At 42.0% G+C, this 25,361-nt stretch overlaps 1 protein-coding gene and 1 long non-coding RNA gene across 3 annotated transcripts in view; one reads left to right on the top strand and one right to left on the bottom strand.

Moving 5' to 3' along the window:
• Positions 1 to 5,454: 5,454 nt before the first annotated feature.
• On the bottom strand, positions 5,455 to 9,987 carry LOC121470298 (uncharacterized). The gene is made up of 3 exons (XR_012057016.1): positions 9,864 to 9,987; positions 8,150 to 8,275; positions 5,455 to 5,589 (listed from the first exon to the last, which is right to left on the bottom strand). It is a non-coding gene; the product is annotated as an uncharacterized lncRNA (long non-coding RNA).
• A 914-nt stretch (positions 9,988 to 10,901) lies between these two features.
• BMPR2 (bone morphogenetic protein receptor type 2) overlaps positions 10,902 to 25,361 on the top strand; it is a 105,085-nt gene continuing 90,625 nt past the window's right edge. For both annotated transcript variants that reach the window (XM_012574978.5, XM_072932377.1), the window contains exon 1: positions 10,902 to 11,060. In XM_012574978.5, coding sequence (XP_012430432.2) covers positions 10,985 to 11,060 — 76 coding nt within the window. In that variant the 5' untranslated portion in view covers positions 10,902 to 10,984. The remainder of the gene's footprint in view (positions 11,061 to 25,361) is intronic.

Here is a 25,361-nt window from a genome sequence, read left to right as displayed (position 1 = left end):
TCCAGCCCTCCCCTGTGCTTACTGGAAGGTCTGTTCGCTCTGTGCATTTTAACATAGCAGAAATGCTGCTCTGCTGCTTCTCTGGTTTTCCAGCTCTCTTTGCTTTTCTGAAGAAATATCCCCCTGTCTCTATTCAATCTAGGCTCTGTAGGAGATCACCTCTGCATCCTTCAGTTGATGAGAGCTAGAAGGAGAGCAGTGTACTGGTGTCTCTTCTTGCCTCTCATCTCCACTGGGCTATTTTTGTTCAAGCCTGGTGCTGCTTGCGCCGTATCCAGCTTACTCATAAGATGCCGCTGTTCCTCTTAGCAGTATTTTGAATGAGTACAGCTGTTCTATGCTTGAATTCCTCCTCCCCTGCTTACCAGGAGTATGACTTTTTAAGGGATATGTGCTGTTTGGTAACAAGCAGGTGCCCTTGCTCAGCTAGGAGGCTGGGTATTTCTCTGGGCTTACTCTGTAGTTTGATGTGGGCATGGTGTACTTGACAGATTAACAGCATGTTCATTCCTCCTCCACTGCTTGTCTGGGTTTGTTTATTTCTGTTATTCCTGTTACATTCAGTTTCATTTGTTATTTTTGGCTTTGTTTTCCAGGTCTCCCTCCTTTACTTACTTTTGCTCAGGTTAAAGGAATCCTTCTTTGTGCTTTTTTAGTATTTTGAAGGAAAACTGATGAGTGTTCTGTGCTTTTTAATCGTGCCTCACCAGACAGGGCAGGCAGGAGCTTGCACATACATGTTCCTTCCCTGTCCTTATTCAGATGTCAACCGACTTTGATCTTCTTATACCTCCCAGCATGTGTTGAAGCTTTACTAGGCACTCAGGGTTTCCATTACCTCCCCACCACAGCTGACATGATGTAGCAGTTTTCAGCCATCCCATTTTTTGCTGTCATCCACTGGCCGCCGCCAGGAAAGCGTTACCCCAGGCTGGGAAATTACTGGGACTGACTCTCTCCTGGAGCCCAGCTCCCACCAGCAGCAACACTGGTGGTTAGGCACGTAGGCCTCCCTCAGTCAGGAGGGGAGCAGTGTCCCAGCCTGGCTGCATTTCATGGAAAGCCATTTTTCAGCTGATTTCCTTTCCTGCCTGCCAGTGCCCCACTGGTTTCCATGGTATTCGTGGTTGTGTAGGGGTGGCAATTTCAGTATCCTGGCAGCCTTCCAGGCTGCCTCTCCATAAAACCCTGTATGGTTTCAAAAGTGTATGTATATATATAAGGTTTTTTTCTTATTTTCCTTCATCCCACAGAGCTGCTGTGTGCTTTTAAGCAGTTAATCTATTCCATCCTTCGCTTATCTCACAGGCACAGTGTGAGGTTGTGCCCATTCTTGCTGGCAAGTTGCTTTGAGGTTCCTCTGATGAAAGGTTTGCTGTGAAGGCAAAAAGTGATCAGAGCCATGTTATCGCTCTCACTTCCAGGGGCTCATACAGAACATCCTGCTGAAAGAATAACATGGTCCCAATGACCACAAGCTGATTCTTGGAGCTGAACTTAAATGGGCTGGCACCCCCATCACTTCCATCCTATCACATAAGGGTTCCTTCCATGTCTTCATCCACTTCTGAGAGCTGCTGTGGTCACTGTCGGTGGGTGTGAGCTCCCAGCCCAGCCACACATCTGCAACAGCAGTGCAGAAAAACATCAGAAAATCTCTCATGTTACAGAAGAGATTCTGTCAATCCTGTTTTGTTTAAAAAACAAAACCAAAACAATCCAGAGCTTTGCTCTAAGCAATATTTTGAGTGAGCTGAGCACACATCTGGTCTCAGCTTCACGCAGGCTTTCATAATGGTCTCTAGCCATAATAGTCTCATTTTTTGGAAGCGAGTCATTGCTGCTCTTCGGGTTGAATGAACTCTGATCAGGCGTGGACCTCAATGCGTCAGGGTGAAAAAACACCTCATGTCTGGGCTGTGGGAGGCTGGAGGGGTTGGAGAGATGGGGTGCAGTGCTTGGAAACACACAGAATAGCCTCTGTTACACATAAGGTGAGAAGAGTGATTAAATGGAGACCTTCTTGGCTAAAGATGGCAGGGCTGTGATTTGTGATTTTGGCTGTTGTGGGCTCTGTTTCATCCGATAGGATACATCTGGCAAAACAGGGGAGTACCAGACTGAAGGCCCTCTTTGTTGAGATGGGTTTAATGGCCCTGAGTTGAAGATGGTCCTTGGTCTGCTAAAGGGAAAGGAGTTGTAAACTGCAACATGTATATTTCTATCTGTAGAAACCACAGAAAGAGATAATGCAGTAGTAACAGCTACCCCTGGAATTATTTGTGCACATGTTTGGCTCCAAAGCTTTTTACCCAGCTGGCTGGAGGTCACAGTGAGTACAGATAAGTATTTGCCAAACGCTAAGGAGAAGACAGGACAAGGTCAGAAGCTCTTCTGGTAGCAAGGCAGAGTATGTTTAGCAAACGCTGCTATCTCCTGAATTGGGGTGAGAGATTTCATCAACAAAATACGCAGGGGAGCTCTAAATACAAGTGGAGAGCAGGAAGAATATGCTTTACAGCTTTTGGTTAAGCCAAGAGAAACTGAGACTTACTGTTTCCTTCTGAGTTGAGGACTATCTGCCAGCCTGTCCCAGGGACGTACTCCTGCAGATGAGCATTGTGTGAAACTTCCAAGCCACTGTCCCTGTCAACATGGTTCATAATAGAGATCTGAGTTTAGCACCCTCCTTTCTGTTAAATCAAAATGCATTTTCATTTAAATCCATATTCAAACATAAACCCTCTCCCGTAACATTTTCTCTCCTCCTTTCACTCCTCAGATCCTCTCTCTCCTGCCTACAACTTCCTCCCTCTTTCTGTTCAGCATTTAGTTCAGGGTCCATGCTTGTCTTTGCCCTCATTTCACACCCCTTTCACCCTTCTGTTGCTGGAAATGTGAGCGTTTCATCAGTTAGGAAAGCAGAGCTATAGGGGTGGTAGTTTTTTCTTTTGCTAAATGCAACTTCTCCAAAGTTGAGGGGATGGTTCAAAGTAAATAAATAGAAAAGTGAAACTGTCAAAAAATCTAGAGAGGGGAAACCCTGCTCAGACATTGATTTGACTCAGAGGGGTAGGAACTAACTGTGCCCTCAATGTTACCTGCAGGCCCCAGCAAGCAGGACTGATGCTGGTGGCTGGAGTTGGTGTCCTGGCCTGTACTACTTCAGGGAGAGGGTTCCTGATGGATGCTTTGGGGAAGCAGTTAATTGGGTTCATGTTTCCAAATCAATCCATGAGAAGCAAGCAGGTTGTGCAGAGGTACTGACTCATTTCTTGTTCTGAAGGAACAATCTTCTCAGATAAAAATGTCTCAAAATTGTCAGGCAACAGATGTCATGTTACAGGCAGAAGCAGAAAGGATAAAAATCTCCTGTTTGGTTTAGTAAAAGGTAGTAATTTTACTTTTATCTTCCTCCAGGTGATGTTCCTAGAGCTGGCTGCATGCAGAAGAGGAATGCTGGGCAGGCACACTCAGCAACACCTTTCTCTGGAACCTATGGATCTGAAAGTGGTCAGCCCTCTGACATTGTCCTTGCAGTGACAACAAAATCTGAGTTAAAAGGGACTTCAATTCAACTGTGTCTTTACTCTTTTTCAAAATTGCAAGAGAAGACAAAACCTGAAGAAGCTCTGCTGTTGGGCTCATAGTTGATGCCTCCTTTCTCATTGCAAAAGGCAACAGTTCTAAGAAGTCTGAGCAAAAACGGTTCCCTCCACACTCTCATTTAAAATAACAAGGAACAAATGCATGTTGTTGACACCACTTCTGTCCTTTAGATGAGTGCCTGGAACTTGTTAAGCTGATGTGAAGCTCAAGGATGGCCAGCAATGAGCACAAACAGAGGCTGCTTCCTCTGAACCTCCATCTTGGAAAACTGAGTTCAGGTCTATCAGGGCTTCATCAGAGGCTGGCATTTTTATTTGCTTCCTGATAGAAGTATTGAGCTGATTGGAGAAATATTTTTAGGTCAAATCCTAATTATCGGTAAGAAATTAAAGACCGAAAAGGTAGCTGTTGAAAACCAACCTGACTTGCACTGCTATCTTGTGTAGTGAGTAATTAAAAAAACACCAACCAACAACTGAAAAAGAAAAAAATCCCAACAACCCAGAACCAGAAGGCAAAAGGAAGGTAACAGTAGCAGGAGAGAGTGTTGGAGATTCTGTAAGCCCCATTCCCAGCTGCCTGTCGTGAGTCTGAGAAGGCTCAGGTAGCTCTCAGGAATGAAACCCTGCAGGTCTGTGGTGATGACATACCCATCTGCTACAGACCAGAAGATGACTCTGACACAGCTCATTACGTTTCTATTTCTGACTACGTCCATTGTTGGATTTAATGAATAAGTGATGTTTTGAACTGATAAAAACCCTGCAGCAAATTTCTCATTTTATGTTGTGATGAACAAGCCAAGAGATTCAGACAAGCTGTAAAAGGCCTTTAACATATGATTTCAGACTTATTTCAAAGTGGGAGGTGCTTCTCAGAGCTAACTTGAAAATTTCTCTCACCTCCACCCCCAAAGTGGAGATAAGATTTCCACAGACTAAGCAGTGTTATCTCTAAAACAAGGCAGCAGCTGCTACCAACACTGTTGGTAGTTCATTATCACTGGGAAATATAATGTATTATGAAATGTAAAAATGGTGATTAACTATTTCACTGCTAATCCTTTTAGAGACAAAATACTCCCTTTGTTTATCCCACTATGTGCATCTTCCTCCTCCTTCTCCTTGCATACCTTAGGCCAACCTGTCCCACACCCACTGCTTATCTTTCCAGGCTTGATCCTCACACCTTTGATCATGCAATTATGGGCTCCCCATAGGAAACCACTTGCTACACCAAAATCAGGGAATGTGAGACCAGCATAAAAAAAAGAAGTGAAACATCAAAATAGATCTTTCTGGGGACTGCCACAAGAGTGATGCAATTAATTTTTGCATTAAATTTATTAAAAGTCTGCCATTGAAAGGTAAACAAAGTTGTCACAAAACTTCTCCTCTGATTTAGGATGTTGGTGTCAAAGACTGTCATGACTTCATTGCACAATGTGGTTCACCTTGCAGTAGATTACACAACAGCTCAGTAGAGTTAGAAAAATGCAGGTCTGAAAACACTTACTAGCTCATACTCATAAATGTTTTGGGTTTTTTTTTCAAAAGCTCAACAGTAGATACTCTTTTCTGTACCTCAGAGACAAAGAAAAATGAAGTCATAACAGCCCTCAGACAGACTTTTATGAGTCTAAAGGCCAAAAGTAATGTCTGGCACAGCTTATTTAACTGGACTAAAGGGGAAATGAATTCCCTCTGAGGCAGGGAATTTGATTTACCATTTCCTTAAGGCTTTTGGTAGAACTGGGAGCATGAGAGCCTGGTCTGGTATGTGATGCCACAGGAGGTTTTACCACTCTCACATCTTGGCAGGACAGGCTGACCATTGTGGATAGGGCTTTTCCTGCCTGTCAGAAAGAACAGAAAGAAACAGACTTCACCCCATAAAGGACCTCTCCGGGATTTCGATCATGGCTTGATGTCCCTCTGTCCCTCCTTTGTAGAATCCATTTTCCCAAGATAATACCAAGTCCTGGAAAAGGAGCAAAACCCAACAATAATTCAGACAAGATGAAAGTGCTGCTGGTAGTTTGTAAAAAACTCTGTAGGAAGAGTTTCCCTATTCTCAAGGAAACATGTCCACGACTGAGGAAGGTATTTTTGTGTTCAGATTGCTTCTGAAGTCTCCAGAGGTTTCATCATTTTTCCTTATCCATATGTGCCTGCTTCCCTGTAAGTGTGGTCTTCCCACAGCCACCTTCCCTACCCTGACTCCAAGGGAACTTATGGGGGTGTGTTAATGCCACTCTGCAGCAGCCAGGATTGGACACTTATGGGAAAATCTATATAAAACAAGTAACTGAACACTTCCAAAGGTAATGACATCTGTGTGTGATTACTTGTTTGGCTGCACTGGCTGAAGCTGTAGCTGCTAACTCAGCAGACTGTAAGTAGACACTATTGTCTTTTCTGTGAGTTCTGGCTGCAATTCAGGGTGTTAATAATATCTAGAGAGCCATAGGAGGCTGGGATCCCATCTATCAGGAACCACCTCTCTCTCCACATACACTTACAGGAGCAAGACTGAGCAATGATCTTGTTGACAGTTCCCTAATTTAGCAATGAGTGGCAGGCATTTGTTGGGGAGACCCGTACCGAGTCCATTAGTTATTAAGCTATCACTTAGGATCCAGAACGGGTGAATTTGTTTGCAGGGAAGTCTGTAAAAATCTTGATGGCTGTTCTAACATATGTTTATGCATCAGAGTCAATGCTAGGGGGATGCTTTCTTTTTGAATTAGGAACAAAATATCCTCTAAAAGCAAAATATCTGGACATGTTGTTATATTCTTTCCCCAACACTTACAGCAGCACTGGGAGAACACCCCAGCCAAGCTGACAGGCAGCCAAATATAATTTATGGCTTGTTTTAAACTGATTTGTTGACTTCATGAAAGGCCCTGTCAAAAAGAACAGTCCCCTGAGTCCTAACGATGATAACAGTTATATTGCATCAGCACTGAAAAACTCTTGGATAACAGTGAACCTACCCTGAGAAATCTTTTTAAAGTGCCTGAACATTGGATTTTCTGAAAAGAAATTAAACCCAAACTATTGTTTCATAGTTAATTTCATTTTTCTTCATTCTTTCTTCATCTTATTTTCCACTGATTGGAATACTCTCTTGGTAGCATGAAAATAGTTTCCCTTATTTCAGTTAATTAAAAATAAAGATGTGTGTTGTTTAAAGGAGATGCTGCTAACAAGGACATGTTTAATTTCTCTTACGTGCAGTGTTGAATTTGCCAGTGATATCAACATGTTTGTGTCTGCATCAGTCTGAGCCAGAGCAGGACACTCCTGAGCCTCTTATCAGCTGTATTTCTCCTCTCTGTGTCTCTCTGAAGCAAAGGGCAACCCCCACATGCTGTTTGTGCCTGTGCTGCTCAGAGCTCCCTCAGCCAAGGGCAAGATACATGTCCCCCGCTGTATCTGTCCTGCATCTTGGGGAGCTTCCAGCCACCAGACCCTGGCTCCCCTGCCACTGCCCTCCTCGTCCTTGCCCCTGACCATGCTGCTGGGGCAGCCTTGCCTCTGCCTGCCTGTGAGAACAGTGAACACAGCTGCAAAAGACCATCTGCTTCCTAAGGCCTTTCCTCCTCATATTTTTTAAGTCTTATCTCCACTAAGTTCAATAGTGTTGTTTCATTGGTCAGAGTTCTTCCTGGTGGAAATACAGTGCTTTAGTCAGAATATTGGCTTTTAAATCTTGGTACATTTGACGTGTTTTCTCTTGTCTCACCCCCATCTTTACCTGAACCTGCACCCTAGATTTACTGTTCAGCAGCTCTGCAAGTTTCCATTAATCCTGACTACTTTTCTGTAGGTCTTACTTGGTGTTGCTGAATATTAGGAGAGCGAAATTCTAGTTTACAGATAAAACAATATCACAGGAAGAATTATAAACTTGTTCTTGTCCAAGCACATAACAATGAGTGAGCCTGACTGTGACAGTTTGGATCTCTGGTTTCCTCCCACCAGCGTGGGAAAAGGAAGCTGTTCTGTGCTTACACAGCAGCGATGGCTTTCTCTGTCTGTGTGGTGAAGCGGTGCCCTGCCAGCTCCGGGGAGCCCGGCCCTCGCAGAGAACATCTACAGCACTCCAGAGAGCTTAGGGAAGGAGGGGAAATCCTTGCAAACTGCTGGGAGTGCAAGTGTGTGACATTAGTCCAAGGGCCTGACAGACACTCCAGCAAAGTCGATGCACAGCCCCATGCCCTTCAGTAGGGTGTTTTCTTGATCGGGTTTGGGTTTTTTGTGAAACTAAAAGGAAACAATTGTATTCAAAATGACGTATCTTTTTCCTTCATTTTAGGAAAACAGAAAATATTCAAATCAATTTTGTGCAGGGAAAAAAAGAAAAGTATTTTAAGGCAGAATATAGGTTTTTGCCCAATTTCTTGTGAAGAACTCCTAGTATAAATTAATGAGCCAAAACTAGAACCATTGAAACAAGTGAGACCTCTGTCACTTACTTCAGGCTGAGCAGGTTTTCATACATATCATAAACAATCACAGTAATTTTCTTTTACCATCTAAACGGTGGCAGTGCTGTGCAACCCATATGGCAAGGTTCTTGTTTTCTCTGAACAAAGTAGATCTTGCTTCTTTTATTGGTAGGTACAGCTGGGCAGAAGGTGTATTGCATAGTTTGATGTCTGTAGAACCAGAAAAGTACATTGGATTTTGGTGCTGCAGAAAAATATTCAGTGTTAGGGTTTTATTCCTCTCTTGGAGGTAAAATTGTTCTAGCTGTTGAGGGTGGAGGGTTGGTGTTGCTGTTGCTTCCAAAGGCTATTTCTTGACATTCACATTTAACAAATAACAGGAAGGATACTGTGGTTAATATGTGGTTGCAATTCTGGAAAGTGGCAATACAAATTACAATCTGTGATTCTATATTTTATTGTCTTACCAATATCCATGTTGGATCTGCATAGATTGGAAGTAAAAATATTGTAGGAAACTTTGAAAACATTTTATAACTATCAGTGTAAATTAACCTTGACCCTAGGAATGTCAAACTATGACCCTGGCCAAAGCATCACAATGATGAAAATCCTAGTACAATTTATTGAATAATGCTCTTGATGATCAAAGTACCAGAGTACAGCTATTTCATCTATTATGGTTTGTGAAGAAAAATGGAATTGTGCAGAAAAAATTTATTATCACTAAAATTGTAACTCTGACTTGCAACTACATAATTTTATGTAGTAGCATTCAATATTTCTGAACTTGTAGTCCACTCTTGAAACTGGTATAGGAATTTTGGCACAGGGAAGCATTTCCCATAATCAAACCTTTGGTGATGCCCAGCTATGAAGGTGCCTTTGGGTGCAGGGTGTTCTTAAGAACCATTTTTTCTATGCAACAGCCAGTTAAACTTGTTTGAAAGAGCCTTGCTAGGCCAGAACATCAGACACTCCATTCCAGTCACAGTTCTCCCATCAGCTGCTACCCTAAATTTATCTCTTTGGTCCTGTGCAATACAGCAAAGGTTAAAGCATACAAACAGCTGAGTGGGTTCACTTTATCTTTGTTTTGAAATCATAAAATCTCTTTAATTTAAGAGGGTTTAAGCAATGGTTTTGCTTGAGAGAGTCCGGTGGCTGAAGCCATACGTGCTGAATGGATTTCAGACTGGACATTAGGAAGAAATTCTTCAGAGAAAAGGTGATTAGCTATTGGAATGGGCTGACCAGGGAGGTGGTGGAGTCACCGTCCCTGGAGGTGTTTAAGGAAAGACTGGATGTGGCACTTGGCTGACAGGTTGATTCGATGATCTCAGAGGTCTTTTCCAACCTAACTGATCTGTGTTTCCGTGATTTGCCCGGGCTCACCAGGGAGAGCGGTAGGTGGCACGGCCAGTGCTCCTAGGGGAGCTCACAGGGACAGAGATAACGGGGCCTGAACCCGAGGACGAGGCAGGAGTGCGGGTGTCTGACAGGCAGGCCACCGAGTTCAAGCATGACGCAATCTCAGAGACTGCTAAACATTTTTTCCTTGTTGTTACAGGCGTTTTTTGTGAATCCTGAGCTCACGCCTCCCTGCTGACAGCCTCTCTCACAGGCTGCAAGGGGGAGGGGGGGCGTTCGCGGCCTTCCCGGGAAGGTCTAGCGGGGCCTTCCCCTTCTGCCGGAGCCGCCCCTCGCCCGCAGCTCCCACCCGCGGCGGTGCCCTCGCCCCGCGCTCGCTCCCTCCCGCAGCCAGCGGAGCTCCGCCCGGCAGCCCCGCTCTGCCTACCTGGAGCCACCTCCATGGTGCGGGGCGGAGCCGGGCGGCGGGGGCGGTGCGGCGGGACGGGCGCCCGGGCCGGCGGCTGCAGCGACTCCCCTTTGTGTCTGGAGCCGCCCGTGCTGTTGGGGCGGGCGGGCGAGAGGGGGCGCGGGCGGCGGAGCTCCGGCCCTCGCTCGACTCCCGCCCGCAGCCGGCGGCGGGCAGGGGAAAGAGGCGGAGCGGCCCCTCGCCGGCGAGCCCGGCGCGGGGGGAGGAAGGCGCTGGCAGCGCGGAGGGGCTCAGCGGAGACCGGCGTGAGGAGGCCGGGCTAGGCTGCCCGGCGCTGTGGAAACTCGGGGCGGGAGGCGGAGGAGGGGAAGGGCCTTCGCCCGCCGAGAGCAGCCGGGTGCGCTCGCAGCCGGAGCCGCCGAGGAGGGGCCTCGGCGCCCCGGGCCCCACCTTTGTCGGGGTGGCCGGGGGTGGCGTCGGTGCTGCGGCGGGGGCCGGGGCAGCGCGGAAGAGCCCGCCCGGCGCGGGAGGCAGATGGGCCGGGATGCAGCCGCAGCCCTCGCCGTGAGAACAGGGGGCCTCGCCGCCGCCTTACCCGGAGCGTGAGGCAGCAGGAGCGGCGGCCAGAGGACAGAGACCTTTGCCGGGATGGGACGCGCCGCCGCCGTGAGCCCCTAGCTCGCTCTCCGCGCCCCGGCCAGCCCGCAGGGCCCGCGCTGACTGACACCGCTGTGGGCGCGTCTGGATATGTTCCCTTCCCGACCGGGCGCTTTCTTCGATGTCGTGAAGCTGCGTGGGAAATAGCCCGGTTCCCAGCGGGGTCGGGAGCGTGCCGCCGTCCTCCCCGGCGGGGGAGATGCCTCGGGGCTGGGAGGCAGATCCAGGCTCTTCCCCCGTGTCCGCTGAGCGCTGCCGGCTCCCCAGGCATGAAGGCAGGCGGCTGTAATGGAGTAAGAGCGAAGACGGCTCCTCTCATCTGCCATTTGCCCTTCCAGACGGGATTGTAAACCGAGAGAGTTAAGGAAGGCTGTGCGAAAGCAGGAGGATTCTCCTCTCTTCGGGGTTTGGTTTTTTTTTTCCCCCCTTTTTTTTTTTTTTTTTTTTTTCTCCTGCCGGCTCGAACCGTGGCTTGCCCAGGTATGCCTGCCTCACTGCAGCACCTTGTGCTGGTGCTCCTGCTCTCCAGTGCCACCCTGCTGCTCGGCACTGCGGCTGGTGAGTAGCCACTGGGTGGAACGAACTGGCCATTTTGGCAGCGGGAAGGGGGTGGGGTCCGCTGCTATTCGGGCACATCTCTGCCTCCTCTCCGAGCGGTGTGCATCTATTTCAGCGGCGAAGCCTGATAAAAGTTTTGAAATCTTGATACGTTGAGTGTCTCGGGGAATAAAATCTGCTTTATTGTGTAAATGAGCTCGACCTGCACTCAGTAAGAATGCTTTGCTTAGATCTGCATCTCTTGTCTAATAACTTACTTCAGTTTTGGAAATATATATAATCTTTTAGTTTTGCATACCTCGCCCTTTGTAAGGTAATGCAGGAATTTTTAATATATATTTTAATCGTCAGCAGAGCTGTGCCTGTTTCACTGTGGGATCTTCGGGCACAGCCATTTTTAATTTTATCAGCATCGGTGCTTCTCGGGGCCTCTCACATGTGCTGTAGTTTTGTAACAGAATTACTGTAATGTGTATTTTTTTTTCCATTGGAGAGATCTGAAGCAAATACGGAGCTATTTCTTTTGACACTTGGGATTATAGAACACAAAAAAACACTCTTAAGGAAATGCTGAAAGGTCTTGAAGGGTACTCTTTTTTAATAACAAGAAGTTGGAAGCAGAAATGCTAAGAACACCCTTACTCATATATTTGGACACTTTAGTCCTATTTTTAATTGTGTTCGGAAGCTCAGTGTTAGATATGCGGGGTGTTGGAAAAGAGATGTGTGTTGGTCTGGCATCCTTTGCTTTTCTGTCACGGTGACAGATTAACATGCTGGAGCCTTTTAGTGTAACCCAGCTTTGCTAGGCAGGAATACCAATTGTTCTTGCAGTATGCATTTCCCAGCACTTTTGGAAGACTCCTACGACTTTTCTGTCGTTTCACTGATCAGGATCCAATCTGCAGTGCTTGCTTTTCTTAGTGGTATTTTGTAATCTTCTGGATATAGATAAGCGAATCTTCAGAGGAAAATTGCTGAATCTTGCTAATGTGACCCAACCCATGTTATATTTCAGTGAGGTCTTAAAATTAATTTGTCCAAGTTGAAGATACTTGGTGTCATTATTAGGAAAATCCTGTAAATGACACATGTTTAGGCAGTTTCTACATCTCTCTGACTGGATAGTCCCTGATTTTCTTGCTTTTGCTTACTAAGAGGTCTCTTTCAGGAAGATTAATAAATAAAAAGCATGGTGTTCCCTGTATTATCCTGACCTTTGGCTGCCATTATTTTAGATGGATGTCTGCAGCGTCTCTCTGTGGCTGTTTCTGAGGAGTGTTTTTGGTTTATTCCCTTTTTTTTTCCTGGGAGAAGGGACTTCTGAAGGTCAAAAATCTTGGTATTAAAGCACATATGAATCAAGAATGCCCAGCATTTCAACTTTTCTTTCAAATGTATTTTTAAAAAAACTGTAGGGTTTTTTTTTTTTTGCCATTGTGAAAACTTCAATGAGTTGGTAATTTCTATGTGCTGATGAAGAAGGGTTGCTGAAGGAACAAGTACAGATTTGTACCAGGCCAAGGGCTGGGCAGGTGCTGTAAGAACCTATTTGCACGGTTTACCCAATTCACTTCGATTCCGAACTGGCAATAAGCATTCCCAGTATTTCAGTTCTGCCTTGTTAAAAGGTTATTAACGATGCCAGCTTGGTTGGTTGTTTTTGAATAGGAACCTATTTTCCCATTGTGACTTATTTCTTAATTGTGAAATTTTAACAATTCACATTTTAAAAAAAACTTAGTCATAATCCTCTGTAAAAGTAATTACATGGATGATTTGAGCTTTAGTTAAGGAAGCTAATGGCTGATTTGAAGTTTACACTGCATTTCAGAAAAAAAATGTCTATACATGGGGAAGCTACACTAATGTGTAATTCTGCCCTTTTATGTTCATGAAAGAGCCAACACTCTTTCTTCTCTTCCCCTCCCCCAAAGTATGAACTGTACGCTCCCATCCAAGTGAGAATGCTGCCTTTGTAGCTTTGAAACCCCTATTAATTCTTTCTTCTGATTAGTCAACAGATACTATATCTCGGCAGTGTATAGAATTGAGTGCCTATAAATGCAAAATCATGACATCAGAGGGAAAGTATTTTGATAACAGGTTTTTAAGTTTCTGTCTGGAGTAGAATATCTGGACCTCTCTGGGGAGAGCTTCACAAAGACCTGGGCTTAGTATGGACAGGAAGGGGAAGATAAAATGATTAATAAAGAAGATAGTTCTACTCATAATCTGGAATATGAATGAAGCAAGAAGGTGGTTTTCCCTTCCCCTTTTTAATTGAAGATATAATAAAGAACCAGCTCTAGATGCAGAAATATTTGCTGATTATTAGGAGGAAAATATTACTGGCTTCCTCCATAAAATACAGATCTTAACAGTTATCAGATAAGTCTGCGTTTAAATAATGTATTAGTCTTTGTAAAGAGAAATGCTTTAGTGAGGACATTTTACTGACAGCAGTCTTGGGTAGAGGTTTAAAAAGCAGTATTGGACAAAAATGGTTTGCAACACTTTATTTTTCAAGTTATTTGAAATACTTATTTCTAAATCTTTCATTTAGAACTATGAGACATATATAAATATGTCTTTATATTGTAGAGGATTCTGGTGTGTTAATCATGAGGATTTCTGCCTGAAGAGGAGATTGATTGGTGAGCCTTTGAGCTGTTTCCCAGTATTGCAAAAGACTTTTGTTTGGGTGTTCGTATGGACCAGATATTAAAGATACAATCTTTCCTCATTTCACTTGCTTATGTTCTGTGATATGCAATGCTGAACCACTTTTCCTTCTGCATACATGTCCACCGTAGACAGCATTCCATTGTACAATGTGTAAATTATTTGCAGAAAGTATAAGGTGAAAATTAAAGCAAGCAGGGTATCCTTTTATCTTTGGAAGTATCTGTGCGGTTCAACAGGGCTGCAAAAATTAAAGCGTTAAAGGAATTGGATGGAGATTGAATTTTTTAAATGATAATTTTAATTATTAATTAAAATGAGTGACTGAAGCATCTTTATCTAATTCTGTCTTGCTTGTTTACTGTAGTATCTCAACATAATTTGTCTGAAATGTGAATTGGGTGAAATGAGGAATAATCTCTTTTGGATATTGAACTCATTTCTTCTAATTCAGTGTTTCAACTTAGTAACTGACCCTGTATCTTGCATATTAAAGAGTGGGGTTTTTTTAAACTTATCTGCATCTCGATTTCTGCTTACAAGAGCTACACCCATTGCTTATGTTTTTCTCAAATGTAACCTAAAAATTATGTTTATTTTTCTGTTTGTGTTGGGAGCCGTCTCAGAAATCTGAGCCTGGGAAATGGCAGCCAGGCTGTTGGCTTGAGGTCACACTGGTATGCCTGAAGGATAACCACAGCACAGGTGCAGCCTGGACACCAGGCTGGTGCTTCATGGGCTGTGTGCTTCTGTAAAAAGATTGTGTAGCTGTGGAAGCCCAGGGTTGTCCACAGAGCCATTCACCATGCTGGGAAGAACCTTTTTTCCATCAGGTAAATCAGCCTGTATGAGCCTCTGTGATATTTTAACTCAGGTGCTTCCAGTTCCCAAGCAAACTTCAGTACTGGGATACTGCTCTGTGCAGTGTCAGCACAGCCTGTGAGGAAATGGAAGCTGTGCTCATCTGGTGGCCAAGGAACCCAGATTTCAAGCGTGAGACATTACACAGATACCTTGCTCCAGTGTGAGTGGTTTTACCCATTAGACAGTTGGCTGGACTGTCTGCCTGTCCTTCTCTGATGAAGGCAGGCCAACCTCACTGCACCCTGGACAAAGAGGGAAGCATAACTGTATTTATTAAAATTATTCCTACAGTGAAGTTTGCTGAAGTGGTTGTTTTGATGACATATCCCTAGCACTTGTTACAAATTTCTGTAAAAAAATATTTGTTGACCTCTACGTTGTTGTTTCCCTTCTTTTTTACATTTCATTAAGTATTTCTCAGTAATTTGTATAGTCAGTGGCATTGTTTCCTTGGCAGATACCATCTTCCTCTACCTTTCTCACTAAAGCGCCAAGAAAGTGATATAGGGTTCTTCAGAAATGTTTTATTCCTAACAACAAGAGTGCCTGGTACTGGAGCTGCATTGTGTTTGGACTCAGTCTGGCTGTGCTATCAATATGTGCTGTCATTTTCTGGGCAGAATATAACTTTATAGCCAGAGCTGCGAGCTGAGTGTAAAGTTTCATTTGGAACAAAATGTTTATGCCCTGAATAAAACAGGCTGGGTGATGATTTAGGTTGGGTAGGACTGGAATCTGTGCATAGCTTAGAGGCAGTAACTATTAATTTTATTGAGATTGTAGACTTAGTGGAGCTACTCACTGCTTGATTTTGAATTTAAGAATAAGTGAAATACAGGAACTGTTCCCCGAAAGATAAACATTTCAGTATGCAAACTGATTTTCTGCAGTGTGGATTTTATGATGTTTTGTTTTGGGGTTTTTTTTGGTTGATTGTTTTTTATTTGTTTATGGGTTTTGGTGGTGTAGTGTTTTTTGAGTTTTTTCCCCTCTTATTTTTTTTCTGAAGCATAAGTTCACAGAAGCATAAGGCTGGAAGTTGTTCCTCTGTTTCCTCCATGGTCTGGTTGTGTAAGTGCAGATAATAATGTCTGTCTAACATCTCTAAAATCTCCAGTGAAGAGGGATTTCACAGCCTGTCTAGGTAGTCTGGCCTGTTACAGTGCTTAATTATAATGTTTTTTTGTAATGCAACAGTAGTAGATTTTTTTGCCTCTTTTATAATGCAAGATTGTTTAAGATATGCCATAATTAATATGTGGCAATCTACCTGAAAATGTAGTGTAGTGTACATACACAGGCAATTGCCAAGGATTATTAGTTTAGATAAGTTCCCTGTTTAAGCTTAGTGTCTTGACCTTGGCTACAGTAATTTGTGACGAAAACCTTGAGTTGACCATCAGTGCTTTAAAATGCAATTTTGCAGTTTTTAAAAAACTTTGAGAACTGTGCTCTACCCAAAATTTCGATTCCTGATAATGCCTTTCTGACTCGAGATGTCTGCTAATGTGTTAATTGCAGAGCGGGGGGCTGGGCTGAGCACTGAGAATCTGATAGGAGAGGTCAGTCAGGGGGTGTGGTGGGCAGGAAGAAAGGCTCGGACAGGAGGGGTTTGGAAGGAGGAAGGATTGGGTCTGGTTTGCTGTGGGGTGAGAACCAAGGTGTGTTAGACAGCCAGACAGAGATAGAGTCTGAACATTTGTCAGACTTGCTTGGAGAATGAGTGGAATGAACCTTTTGCACTGGGAAGGGAGAGGAGAAAGCATAGTTAGAGGCAGCAGTTTGGAAGATTTCTGTTCTTGTGAGGATGAATGAGACACACAGTCATTCAGATGATGCCTGTACCCTTCTTTTTCCCTCAGTCTTGTAAGTTTCGAAACCACAAGCTTTTGGGTGGTGATGGCATTTTGTTTCAAGTCACTGGGATGTGTCAGTTTTGTCAGTAGCCTTACTGAGTTTGCATCGAATCATGTGTTCTGTTTTGAACTGTAAATATGTCTACTTTTTGCATCTCTCAGTACTCTGTATTCTCTCTTTAGTTTATTACTTCTGTGAAAGAAGGAAGGAAAAATAGGCATTATGGACCCACAAGACTGTCTTTGACATCTGTGAACCCTTCTGTCTCCACCTCTAACTCCATAATCTGCTAGCCAATTTCAACCATATGTGAAAGATGAGAAAAGTCTCAAGAGATTAATTTGCTACCATTTTCATGAAAAATTGGGAACTAATAGAGTAATAGGAGAAACAGTTCCAAGGTAGAGGTTTTTCAAGGGAAAAGAGGAGCATAACCTCAGCCCAGGATGTAAGTGTTGGTGCATACACTGCTCTGGACTATGCACCGAATATTTTGTTTCCTGTCCACTTGGCATGCTGCAGGAGATCTGGAGGAGAATGAGGGATCCCTTCTGTGGGAGATGTGGGAGTTGGCTAAGAAGTATGGGAGAAAAGTCACATTTCTAGGCAATTAGTTTGCTGCTTGTGGAACAACTGGTGTTTCTGAGACAATGTAATTGCCAATTTTTTGGACTGAACTTGCAAAACAATGCCCAAATAATTTTACTGAATGCCTATCATCCATTTATGAACTTCGCAGTGTGTATGAGTAATTTAAATGGTATGCATTGTTTTTAACACTTTCAAAACTGCATTTAGCTGATTGTCCTGTTTATATTCTGTAGTTCAGATATCCCACACATCAAGCTTCCTTATGATCTTCTTTTCAACAGTGCTGTAACTCAGGCTTTTCCAGTAGTCCCTTTGAATGCTTTTGTAATGCATATATTTATACTTGCTTCAATCTGTGAAGTTCATGAAAAGTAGTTTTATTATTTGTTTAAGCAGGAGTAATGGGAAGATATGTACTGTCACCTTCTGGGCTGGAGTAAGTGGCAGACAATGGCATTGGCAGTGGTACAGGGAACCTTGCATTACCTTGCCCACCTGCCACTAACAAGTCAGTACAGAAACTCTTACTATTATGTCCAGCCAAAAGCTGATATTTATGCTGCTGTTTCTACTATATATCCTTTGACTATTCTGAGTTGTAAGCAGGATGGGTGTAAGAAATATGGGTAAGAGGCTTTTTTGGTTTTTTTTGGTGGTGGTGAGATGGCTGTAAGTATGATCGTAGGTCATGTATGTTAATTGGGCTCCTTAATTTATACATTAGAGAATGCAGCACTTAATTAATATGAAAGTGTTGGGCGTTGTCAGTGTCATCTCAAGCTCGTCATTCTTGGCATGAAGTGCACTTCCCTCTGCATAAGTCACAAAGGTCAGGTTTACCTGGTGTGAGAAGCTTTAATGTAGTTCAGGGACAAGAACAACTGACTAAACATGATATACTGGTCTTGGTTTTGCCTTATGAGACTTCCTTAGTATGGTTTGGATTCTGTTAAAAATAAAACATTTTATTTCTACAATAAAATCAGCAGATATTTGATAAAAGACTCCTAGACCATCCATGTTAGAGAACCTTAATTAGATTTTTCCAAGAACTAAAATTAATCCACAATCCCTTGTTAGACTTCACAAACTTATATCAGGAAAAATAGTGGGTTGTGGTACCATTAAAGCTATTTTCTCTTTTAACGATTATATTAAATAAATGATCTCACAGCATTATGCTTAGTAATCTGCTGTAAAAAAATGCTTGCTTTTGTTAGTGATGGAGGGGTTCTGTTGTAGTCAGATTGTTGCTGAATGTACTTGAAAATTAGTGCTTCCTTCTGATGCTGTCCTTCAGAGACAAGTCAGTGAAGCTGATTTCTTTGGGAGTCTTAGTGTTCCTATACCTTCCAAGCTGCAAAAATCTTGGTGTGGACGTATTTTTGCAGAAGATAATGTGCTGCATGCTGTGAATGTTTGTCTGTTGTTTTATTTCTTTAAAACCTAAACACTAGAAATTGTTTTTCTATATTTATTTTTAGAGAAGGAACTTAGCTGAAAATTAAGATGTTTAAAAATTATTATCAGCTTTTAAATAAAAATGTTAATTATATTTGCCTATCTGAGATATGAATGGTATGTAAAACCAATATAATAGGGTGAAGAAAACTAAAGTTGTAGTAGGAAAATTGTAGCAACTGTCTTTTTAGTTAGACAGTGGCACTGCCATATGTATGCAAAGCAGGCACCTAGCCCAGGCAGAAGCTTTCTGTATTAAAATAATTTCAGTTGCAATCAGAGAAGGATAAAAGGAACTCTGTAATGAAGTTCGTCTGGATGCCACCACGGTGTTGGTTTCTAATGTTTGCATGTTTGAAGTTCTTTTCCTTTATTTCTGGCTGTGCGGCCCGGGCCGGGGAGCTGCAGCTGCCAGGCCCGAAATGCCCGGGCGGGCCGGGCCGTGCAGCGTAACTGGAGCCCGGGCACGCTCCTGCCTCGGCTGCTGGGCTGCCACTCGCTGGGAGTGGAAGAACTCGTTCCAGCCCTCTGTGCTATTCTTACTCGGCTCCGCAGGCAGGGATGAATGACTCAGTGAATTTAAATGAGTGAAAAAAGATGTGGAAGCGGTACGCAAAACCATTCCTCATGCCTACTGTGGCATTATTTGGATCTCTGTAAACTTATTGCTATAGAAAATATGCAAATTCTCAATTCTATGTGTATGACATAGATACAGTGAAGATGAATTGTAAAACATACATGTATATATGAGTGTGTGTCTGTATGTATCCTTATGTACTCACTATGTTACCAAAATTCCAGCCTACCAGTATGTTCTGCTGCTAAAACCTAATATTTTAATATTAGCAAAATTTACTGTTTACATGGCATTCTTAATTTCCAAAAGTCCTCATAAATGGCTTATTTTGCGGGATAGGTAAACTTCACACTTATTAATTACATCCAGGTTCTATCAGGACCTGTTAAATAATTTCTCTTTTAGTTATTATGATTTCTCTTTTAGTAAGATGAATCTGACCTAATTAAACTTTAGTTACATTTGATCTGTAGTAGTTAATGTTGTTGCAGCAGAACACAATTATTTGGTCACAGTGTTTTCTCATTGTTTTAGCCAAGAATTTTAAATCTAGTAAATATTTTTCCTGATTTTTTTCCATACAGACTTAGAAATAGCTAAAGTGGCAAATAGACTTCATTTGCTTTTATTGTTTCCTGTCAGAGAAATAGTACCATTAAGGAAGCTGTCAGCAAATTAACTTCCCTTATTTTAAGAAATTCTGGAATAGAATGTTTGTGTGCAAAACAAGCCCCTAATTATTATTTTACTAATCTTTATGTAGACTGCATAGCTACTTACAACTGAAGATATGGCCTTTGGGTACAGGAATACACAATCTAAATATGACATCACATAGTAAATTAATTTTAAAAATGGGGAGAAGGGGAGCTTGTTTAAAGTAAGGAACACTAGTGATACAGTAATAATATAATGACTCTGTGTTTTCACTTGCAGAATGTAAGAATATTTTCTTCTCATTTTGCAATGTACAGGGGAAAAACAATCGGTGAGGTCCTAAGACATTTAAGTAATAAGTGGTGCCATAATATATATGACTGGTAAGAATATTGTGAGCAGGAGTCGCTTCACTGAAGAAATCTAGAGGCATTTAAGAGGGAATGTATTGAAAGGGATGTTGCATTGAGTTCTGTTGAGAAATGGAATAGTAAAATGTGGAAACAACTATTCAGACGTTATGTACTTTGAAGTAGTCATCAAAACAAAGTCTTTCATCTTGAAGAAGTGAAGGTCTGCAAAAGGAAGCAAATATTGTCAAAGTGATATCGTGGCCAGCAACTTCATTTTCTTGCCTGGTTTTGGAAGAGGAGAAGGGAGAAGGGTTAGTAACAAAAGAGCTGAGCTGAGAACATAATAAGGCATGCAAAAAAATAAAGAATGGGCTTTTAATGTGGTATAAACAAAACTAGGAACAGACTTGGTGATCCAGTGACGAGGGAAGAAGATAGGTGGAAAAAAAAAAAAGCTCTGCAGTTAATTAAGATTCTCATTAAACACTGAGAGACCCATTGTGAAGAAGAGTGAATTGTGTGTAGCACCAGGGCAATGTGCATTGTCCTCTCACTCCTGGATGCCCTGTTTCACAAGGAAGCTTGCACTGGCTAAGTGAGAAAGCATCTGAAATTGCCAGTAAATCCAGAATGTGCCCTAGAATTCTGTCTGAACTGCACTGTGTGTAGCCAGTGCTCATGATAATAGCAGCAACAGGTTTTTGTTTGACCTGTAAAGAAACAGATGAAAAGCAAAATTTTAATTTTCAAAGAACATTAAAAAAAAATTTTATGTTGCATATAATGCAAAAGTTTACAGAGAGTCTGAATAATCCACAGTTGTACTAACTGAAACAAGAATTTGCTTAAAATCTCAACCTTTTTATGTCTTTGTCTTTTTGATTATGAGTAATCTTGTTGTTACATATTCATGAGAAACAGTGCTTAATTTAAGTGATTGAAAGGCTATGGAGTTTTCCATACAGTACCTATGTTTTAGTGTTGCTTTACTACAGCAAGGTGAGATATGGCTTCTTTTTGGTACTGCTTTAATGCATTTGTTGTGTATATGGTATCTTTTCTGCCAAGTTCAAATCTTAAAATATAGTTGAATCCATAGTTTTCAGACATACAGAATTCAACATACATTTAACAACATTGTTCTATATCACTTCCAGTCTTCCTGCAATGTATTCATGCATATAATGCAAAAGAAAAACCCAAAGACATCAACAGCCTTTAGACAGACTTCTAATTGAAGATAAATCCAGATAATTTTAGATACTGAACTTTTTTACTGTATCAAGTAACTTGTCTTTTATATCTTTGCTGAGGGGGAAATGAACATTTATGTGAATGTTCTCTATTTAAATGGAAATTTAATAAGTCACTTTTCCTTTTCTCTGCTGATATGATGCCAGTTCTGAGCCTCTCAGTGTTGCTTTTTTCATGTTTTTGTGTTCATGCCATAAGCTTAAACCCAGAATTGCTCTGGGACAATGAAGTCCAGTACAGTTATATTCTATTTCCAAATGCTTATTATACAAGATGCTGGTGTAATCCCACAAGACTTTTTAGTATTCCTGTGTTCTGAATACTGTATTCATTCATACACATTTATAGGTAGCTCTTGGAACTTGACAAAGGTTTTGGAGATCAGGCATTTTATTGAGACTGCCAGGAAACACGGAGAACTAAGCCTATTGCAATATCCTGGCTTCCCCAGATAAAACTAGACATCCTGGCTGGATGTTTACCAGTGTTATTACAGAAGAAGGTATTTATGTCTTGATTCTTTCCTAGATTTGTCCATCCTTCTCCACCCTTGGTTTTGTTATTCTTTTTAGGATGGTTAGAATAAGCATGTCACGAATTTACCTTTATGTTACCGACGTGTGCTTTCAACATGTAACTGCAACTGGCTAGTTTAAAATGCAGGAATACCACAAACAAACAGTTATTGCATTTAGCTGAAATATTTAATAGCACGGGAGGATGACGTATGCGATGGAATCCGATAGTAAATTCCTTTGTGGCAATTACATAAAGCAGTTTGTTTCAGTGCTTAATTGATAACACTGCAGCTTGCTTCACTTCCTTGAGGTGTGGGAATAGAGGTGCAGAGGTAACTGCATTCCATCAAGTCTCAGTCTAGACAGGCACGAGAGCATCATTCATCCTGTAGCAAACAAGGCAGGTTAATAACCTTCTTAAAAGTGACCTTTCAGCTGAAGAATGTGCTGTGGTGGGCACACAGAAAGGCAGCTGGAGAGCTCAGTGCCATCACCGGCAGCGCAGGTCCTGGAGTTGAGGGTCTCACCTGAAAGGATGCAATCAGAATTGCAGAATGCTGGCTCCTCCTCATTTTATAGGGGTAGTGGTTTTTGAAAGAAATGGCTTAATGAATTGCTGTACAATTAATTATGTTTGATTGAAGGAAAAGCTTATTATCTAGTTGAGGTGGGAGGAAGTTTGAAGTGCGCTTTTATAGCAATAAGTATTAGAAAGCACTAGTAGAAACTCAGCTCCCTTTAATTGAAGAGTAACAGAGCAAGCTTTGACTTTTTCAAACAGCATTTACAGGAAAAGGGCTTTTAAATTGCATTTTATTTATGAAATTGGATGGTGTCTACTTCTAAGGCATAGCAAAATTAAGAGGTAAGTGTGATGTAGCACAAAGTGAGCCTTGTTTAAATATTTCTGCTGGATTTGGTAGTGGAATCTACATAGACACTACCAGAATTAGTTGAAGAGGACTTTGGGGTGGAAAAATGTGGGAGATATTGAGGAAAGTGTGGAAAGGTATTTTCAGGTTTTCTTGGTTATGTGAGGACAAACAGTTAATACCAGATGCCCCTAACAGTACCAAGCCACCAAGTGTGAGATGCACCATGACAGCTTGAGGATAATTGTTAAGAACTCTTAACAAAGAGATGTAAAAGAAGAGGGTGAGTTCAGATGGAAACTAGTTTGCCAACTGCTGTGCTTTGATTGACTCTGTGTATGTTCCTAACCGTGGTAAGTGTTAAGACAGCTCTTAGAAAGAAGCTGTAAGTATGCAGATGCTGTGTTACTATATGATAAATTAAGTAAATTAACACTGTTTCATATTTTGTTATCTGGCTTTGTGAACATCCTTCTCCCTTGTCAGTTGTTCTGCTTGAGCAGGAGATTGTAATCCTGCAGATTAAGATCCAAGTGGAGCATTTAAAGAAGGGAAGATGCAAATGTTCTTAGCAGAGAATGAGCACAATTCTGTAGTTTTGTTTTCACTCACAAAATCAAAATTACCTTAACCCAGAGCATTATAAATAAACATGAATTAGTCATATAAACCCCTAAACTATCATTATAGCAACTATCTGACCTTAATTCAGATACTTTGTGCATAACTATGATGGTTTTTATGAAGTGTTTTTCTCTACAAGGTATTTGCCTCATTTGGTGAAAAAGGGGTAATTTCAAGGCCTTGCAGAGAATAGACTTTCACAGTTGCACACTCTCCTGCTTCTCTGTTCCCCATGGATGTTATATCCTCCAGGTCAGAGGTGGTTCTTTATGTGTGCTTTTTACTTGATTTCTTAAATTTCACTTAATGCCCTTATTTCAGTTATTGTAGAAAGACATTTTTATCTTCACTTGAACATTGCTGTTTTATGCGTTTCTTCTCTTTAATGAAAAGAAACTAGTTGTATCATGTTGCTAAAAAGAGATCTATCTTTGGTAAGTGCTCAGATCAACTGGGGTGCATAAAGGAAGTGCAAGAGACTGAAGTTTATTCTTCCCTAGAGGAATGCTTAGCTTCTCTGACTCTTCTGGTATGCTTTCAAAAAGTAAGGCTCCTTTATTTTTCTACTTTTATTGTCTTGGAGAACACAGACTCTGAGACTCTTAATTGACAGATCCACTGTGGATGTATAATTTGTTCTGGGGGAGATCTGTTGGGGTGAGATTAGAGGCAGTGTAAGACAGTCATTGCCTACCTAAACTTGGCTCAGTATAGCCCACAAGAGGTGGCTCACCTACAAAACTTCTTTTAAACATGCATGAGCTTGAGTGAGTAATTAAGGAAGTAATTTCAGATATATATTTAAATCATGCTTTCAGAAGAATCATAAGAAGCTTCAGTTAAGATCTGGGGAGAGGGGGCAGTTAAGGTAAAATTATGTGAAGGGCTATTCTAGTCCTTGAGGAATATACAGGTTCCATGCCACAGATTTCCAAACTATTTTTCTTATGGTGCATTTTATTAAAAGGTTCCAGGAGTTTTGAGAGGTGAACTGGTAATATAATTTGTCACCGTGTAGACAAAACCCAAAATTATTCCCAGCATTGTCAACTCCTGTGTGGCAGGGGAAGGTGGGTGCGAGAGTTCAAAAAGAAAATGATCATGCTCTCTTGGAGATCTGTAGTCATTAGTGTGGTAGCAGATGCCTTGCAGTTCTGCTAGATTTATTTTGAATTTTCATCTTTGTGTTGGAATTGTATTGTGCAAGACTGATGAGATCAGTCTTTGGAAGTTAGCTTAGAAGTGCTGCAGCCTTTGCTTGCTCTGCCCTTCCTATCCTTCCGGTTTTTATTCACCAAATGTATACAAATGTGAACACAAATACTGTCTTCGTCTCAAATGTCTCCATCTGAGGACAAAGACAGAGTTCCTTTCTCATGTCCCATACTTGGCATGTGGCAGCATTTATGTAGTTTAGTTAAGGACTGCAGAAGACTTGTTTTAGCAGTGCTGTCTGTCCCTATGGATTCCTGTAGTGGAGTATAATTGCCCCAAGTGCAAATGATGGCACCAAGCAGCAGTGCTTGAGCAGCACAATCAGAATCTGTAGTAGTTTGTGTGAGGTCTGGATCCCCTTTTACAATGACTTACACAGCAAATCTGGATCCCCTGGCTGGCCTCAGGGCCCTACCTAATTCAGGCTTGCTATTTCTGTGTGGAACAGAAATAGACACACTCAAAGGTAAAGTTGCCTGCTGTTCTTCAGGGCAGAAGCTGGTTTGGAAGCAGTGTCTGGCTTTTGCTTTGAACCTGTGACAGCATTGAAGACAGTGCATAGTTGCAAGCTGCAAGCCCTGATAGTTTGTAAAAACAGCTGAGAGAAAAGGAAATAGTAGTTACGGCTGCTGTGTAAGATGAAGAAAGGAAATGGGAGCCTCCCATAAGTGCAGCCACTAAGAAGGATGGTTAAAAATAGCTTCTTTTCCCCTCTAAACAATTGTCTAAGTTGCCATAAATCTTGTTTTTTCTTGGGATGTGGAGACAAG

Source organism: Taeniopygia guttata, chromosome 7 (genome assembly GCF_048771995.1).
Source record: "Taeniopygia guttata chromosome 7, bTaeGut7.mat, whole genome shotgun sequence".
Taxonomy (NCBI): Eukaryota; Metazoa; Chordata; class Aves; order Passeriformes; family Estrildidae; genus Taeniopygia; species Taeniopygia guttata.
Note: the sequence above shows the minus strand (reverse complement) of the source record. Positions and strands in the feature narration are given on the sequence as shown.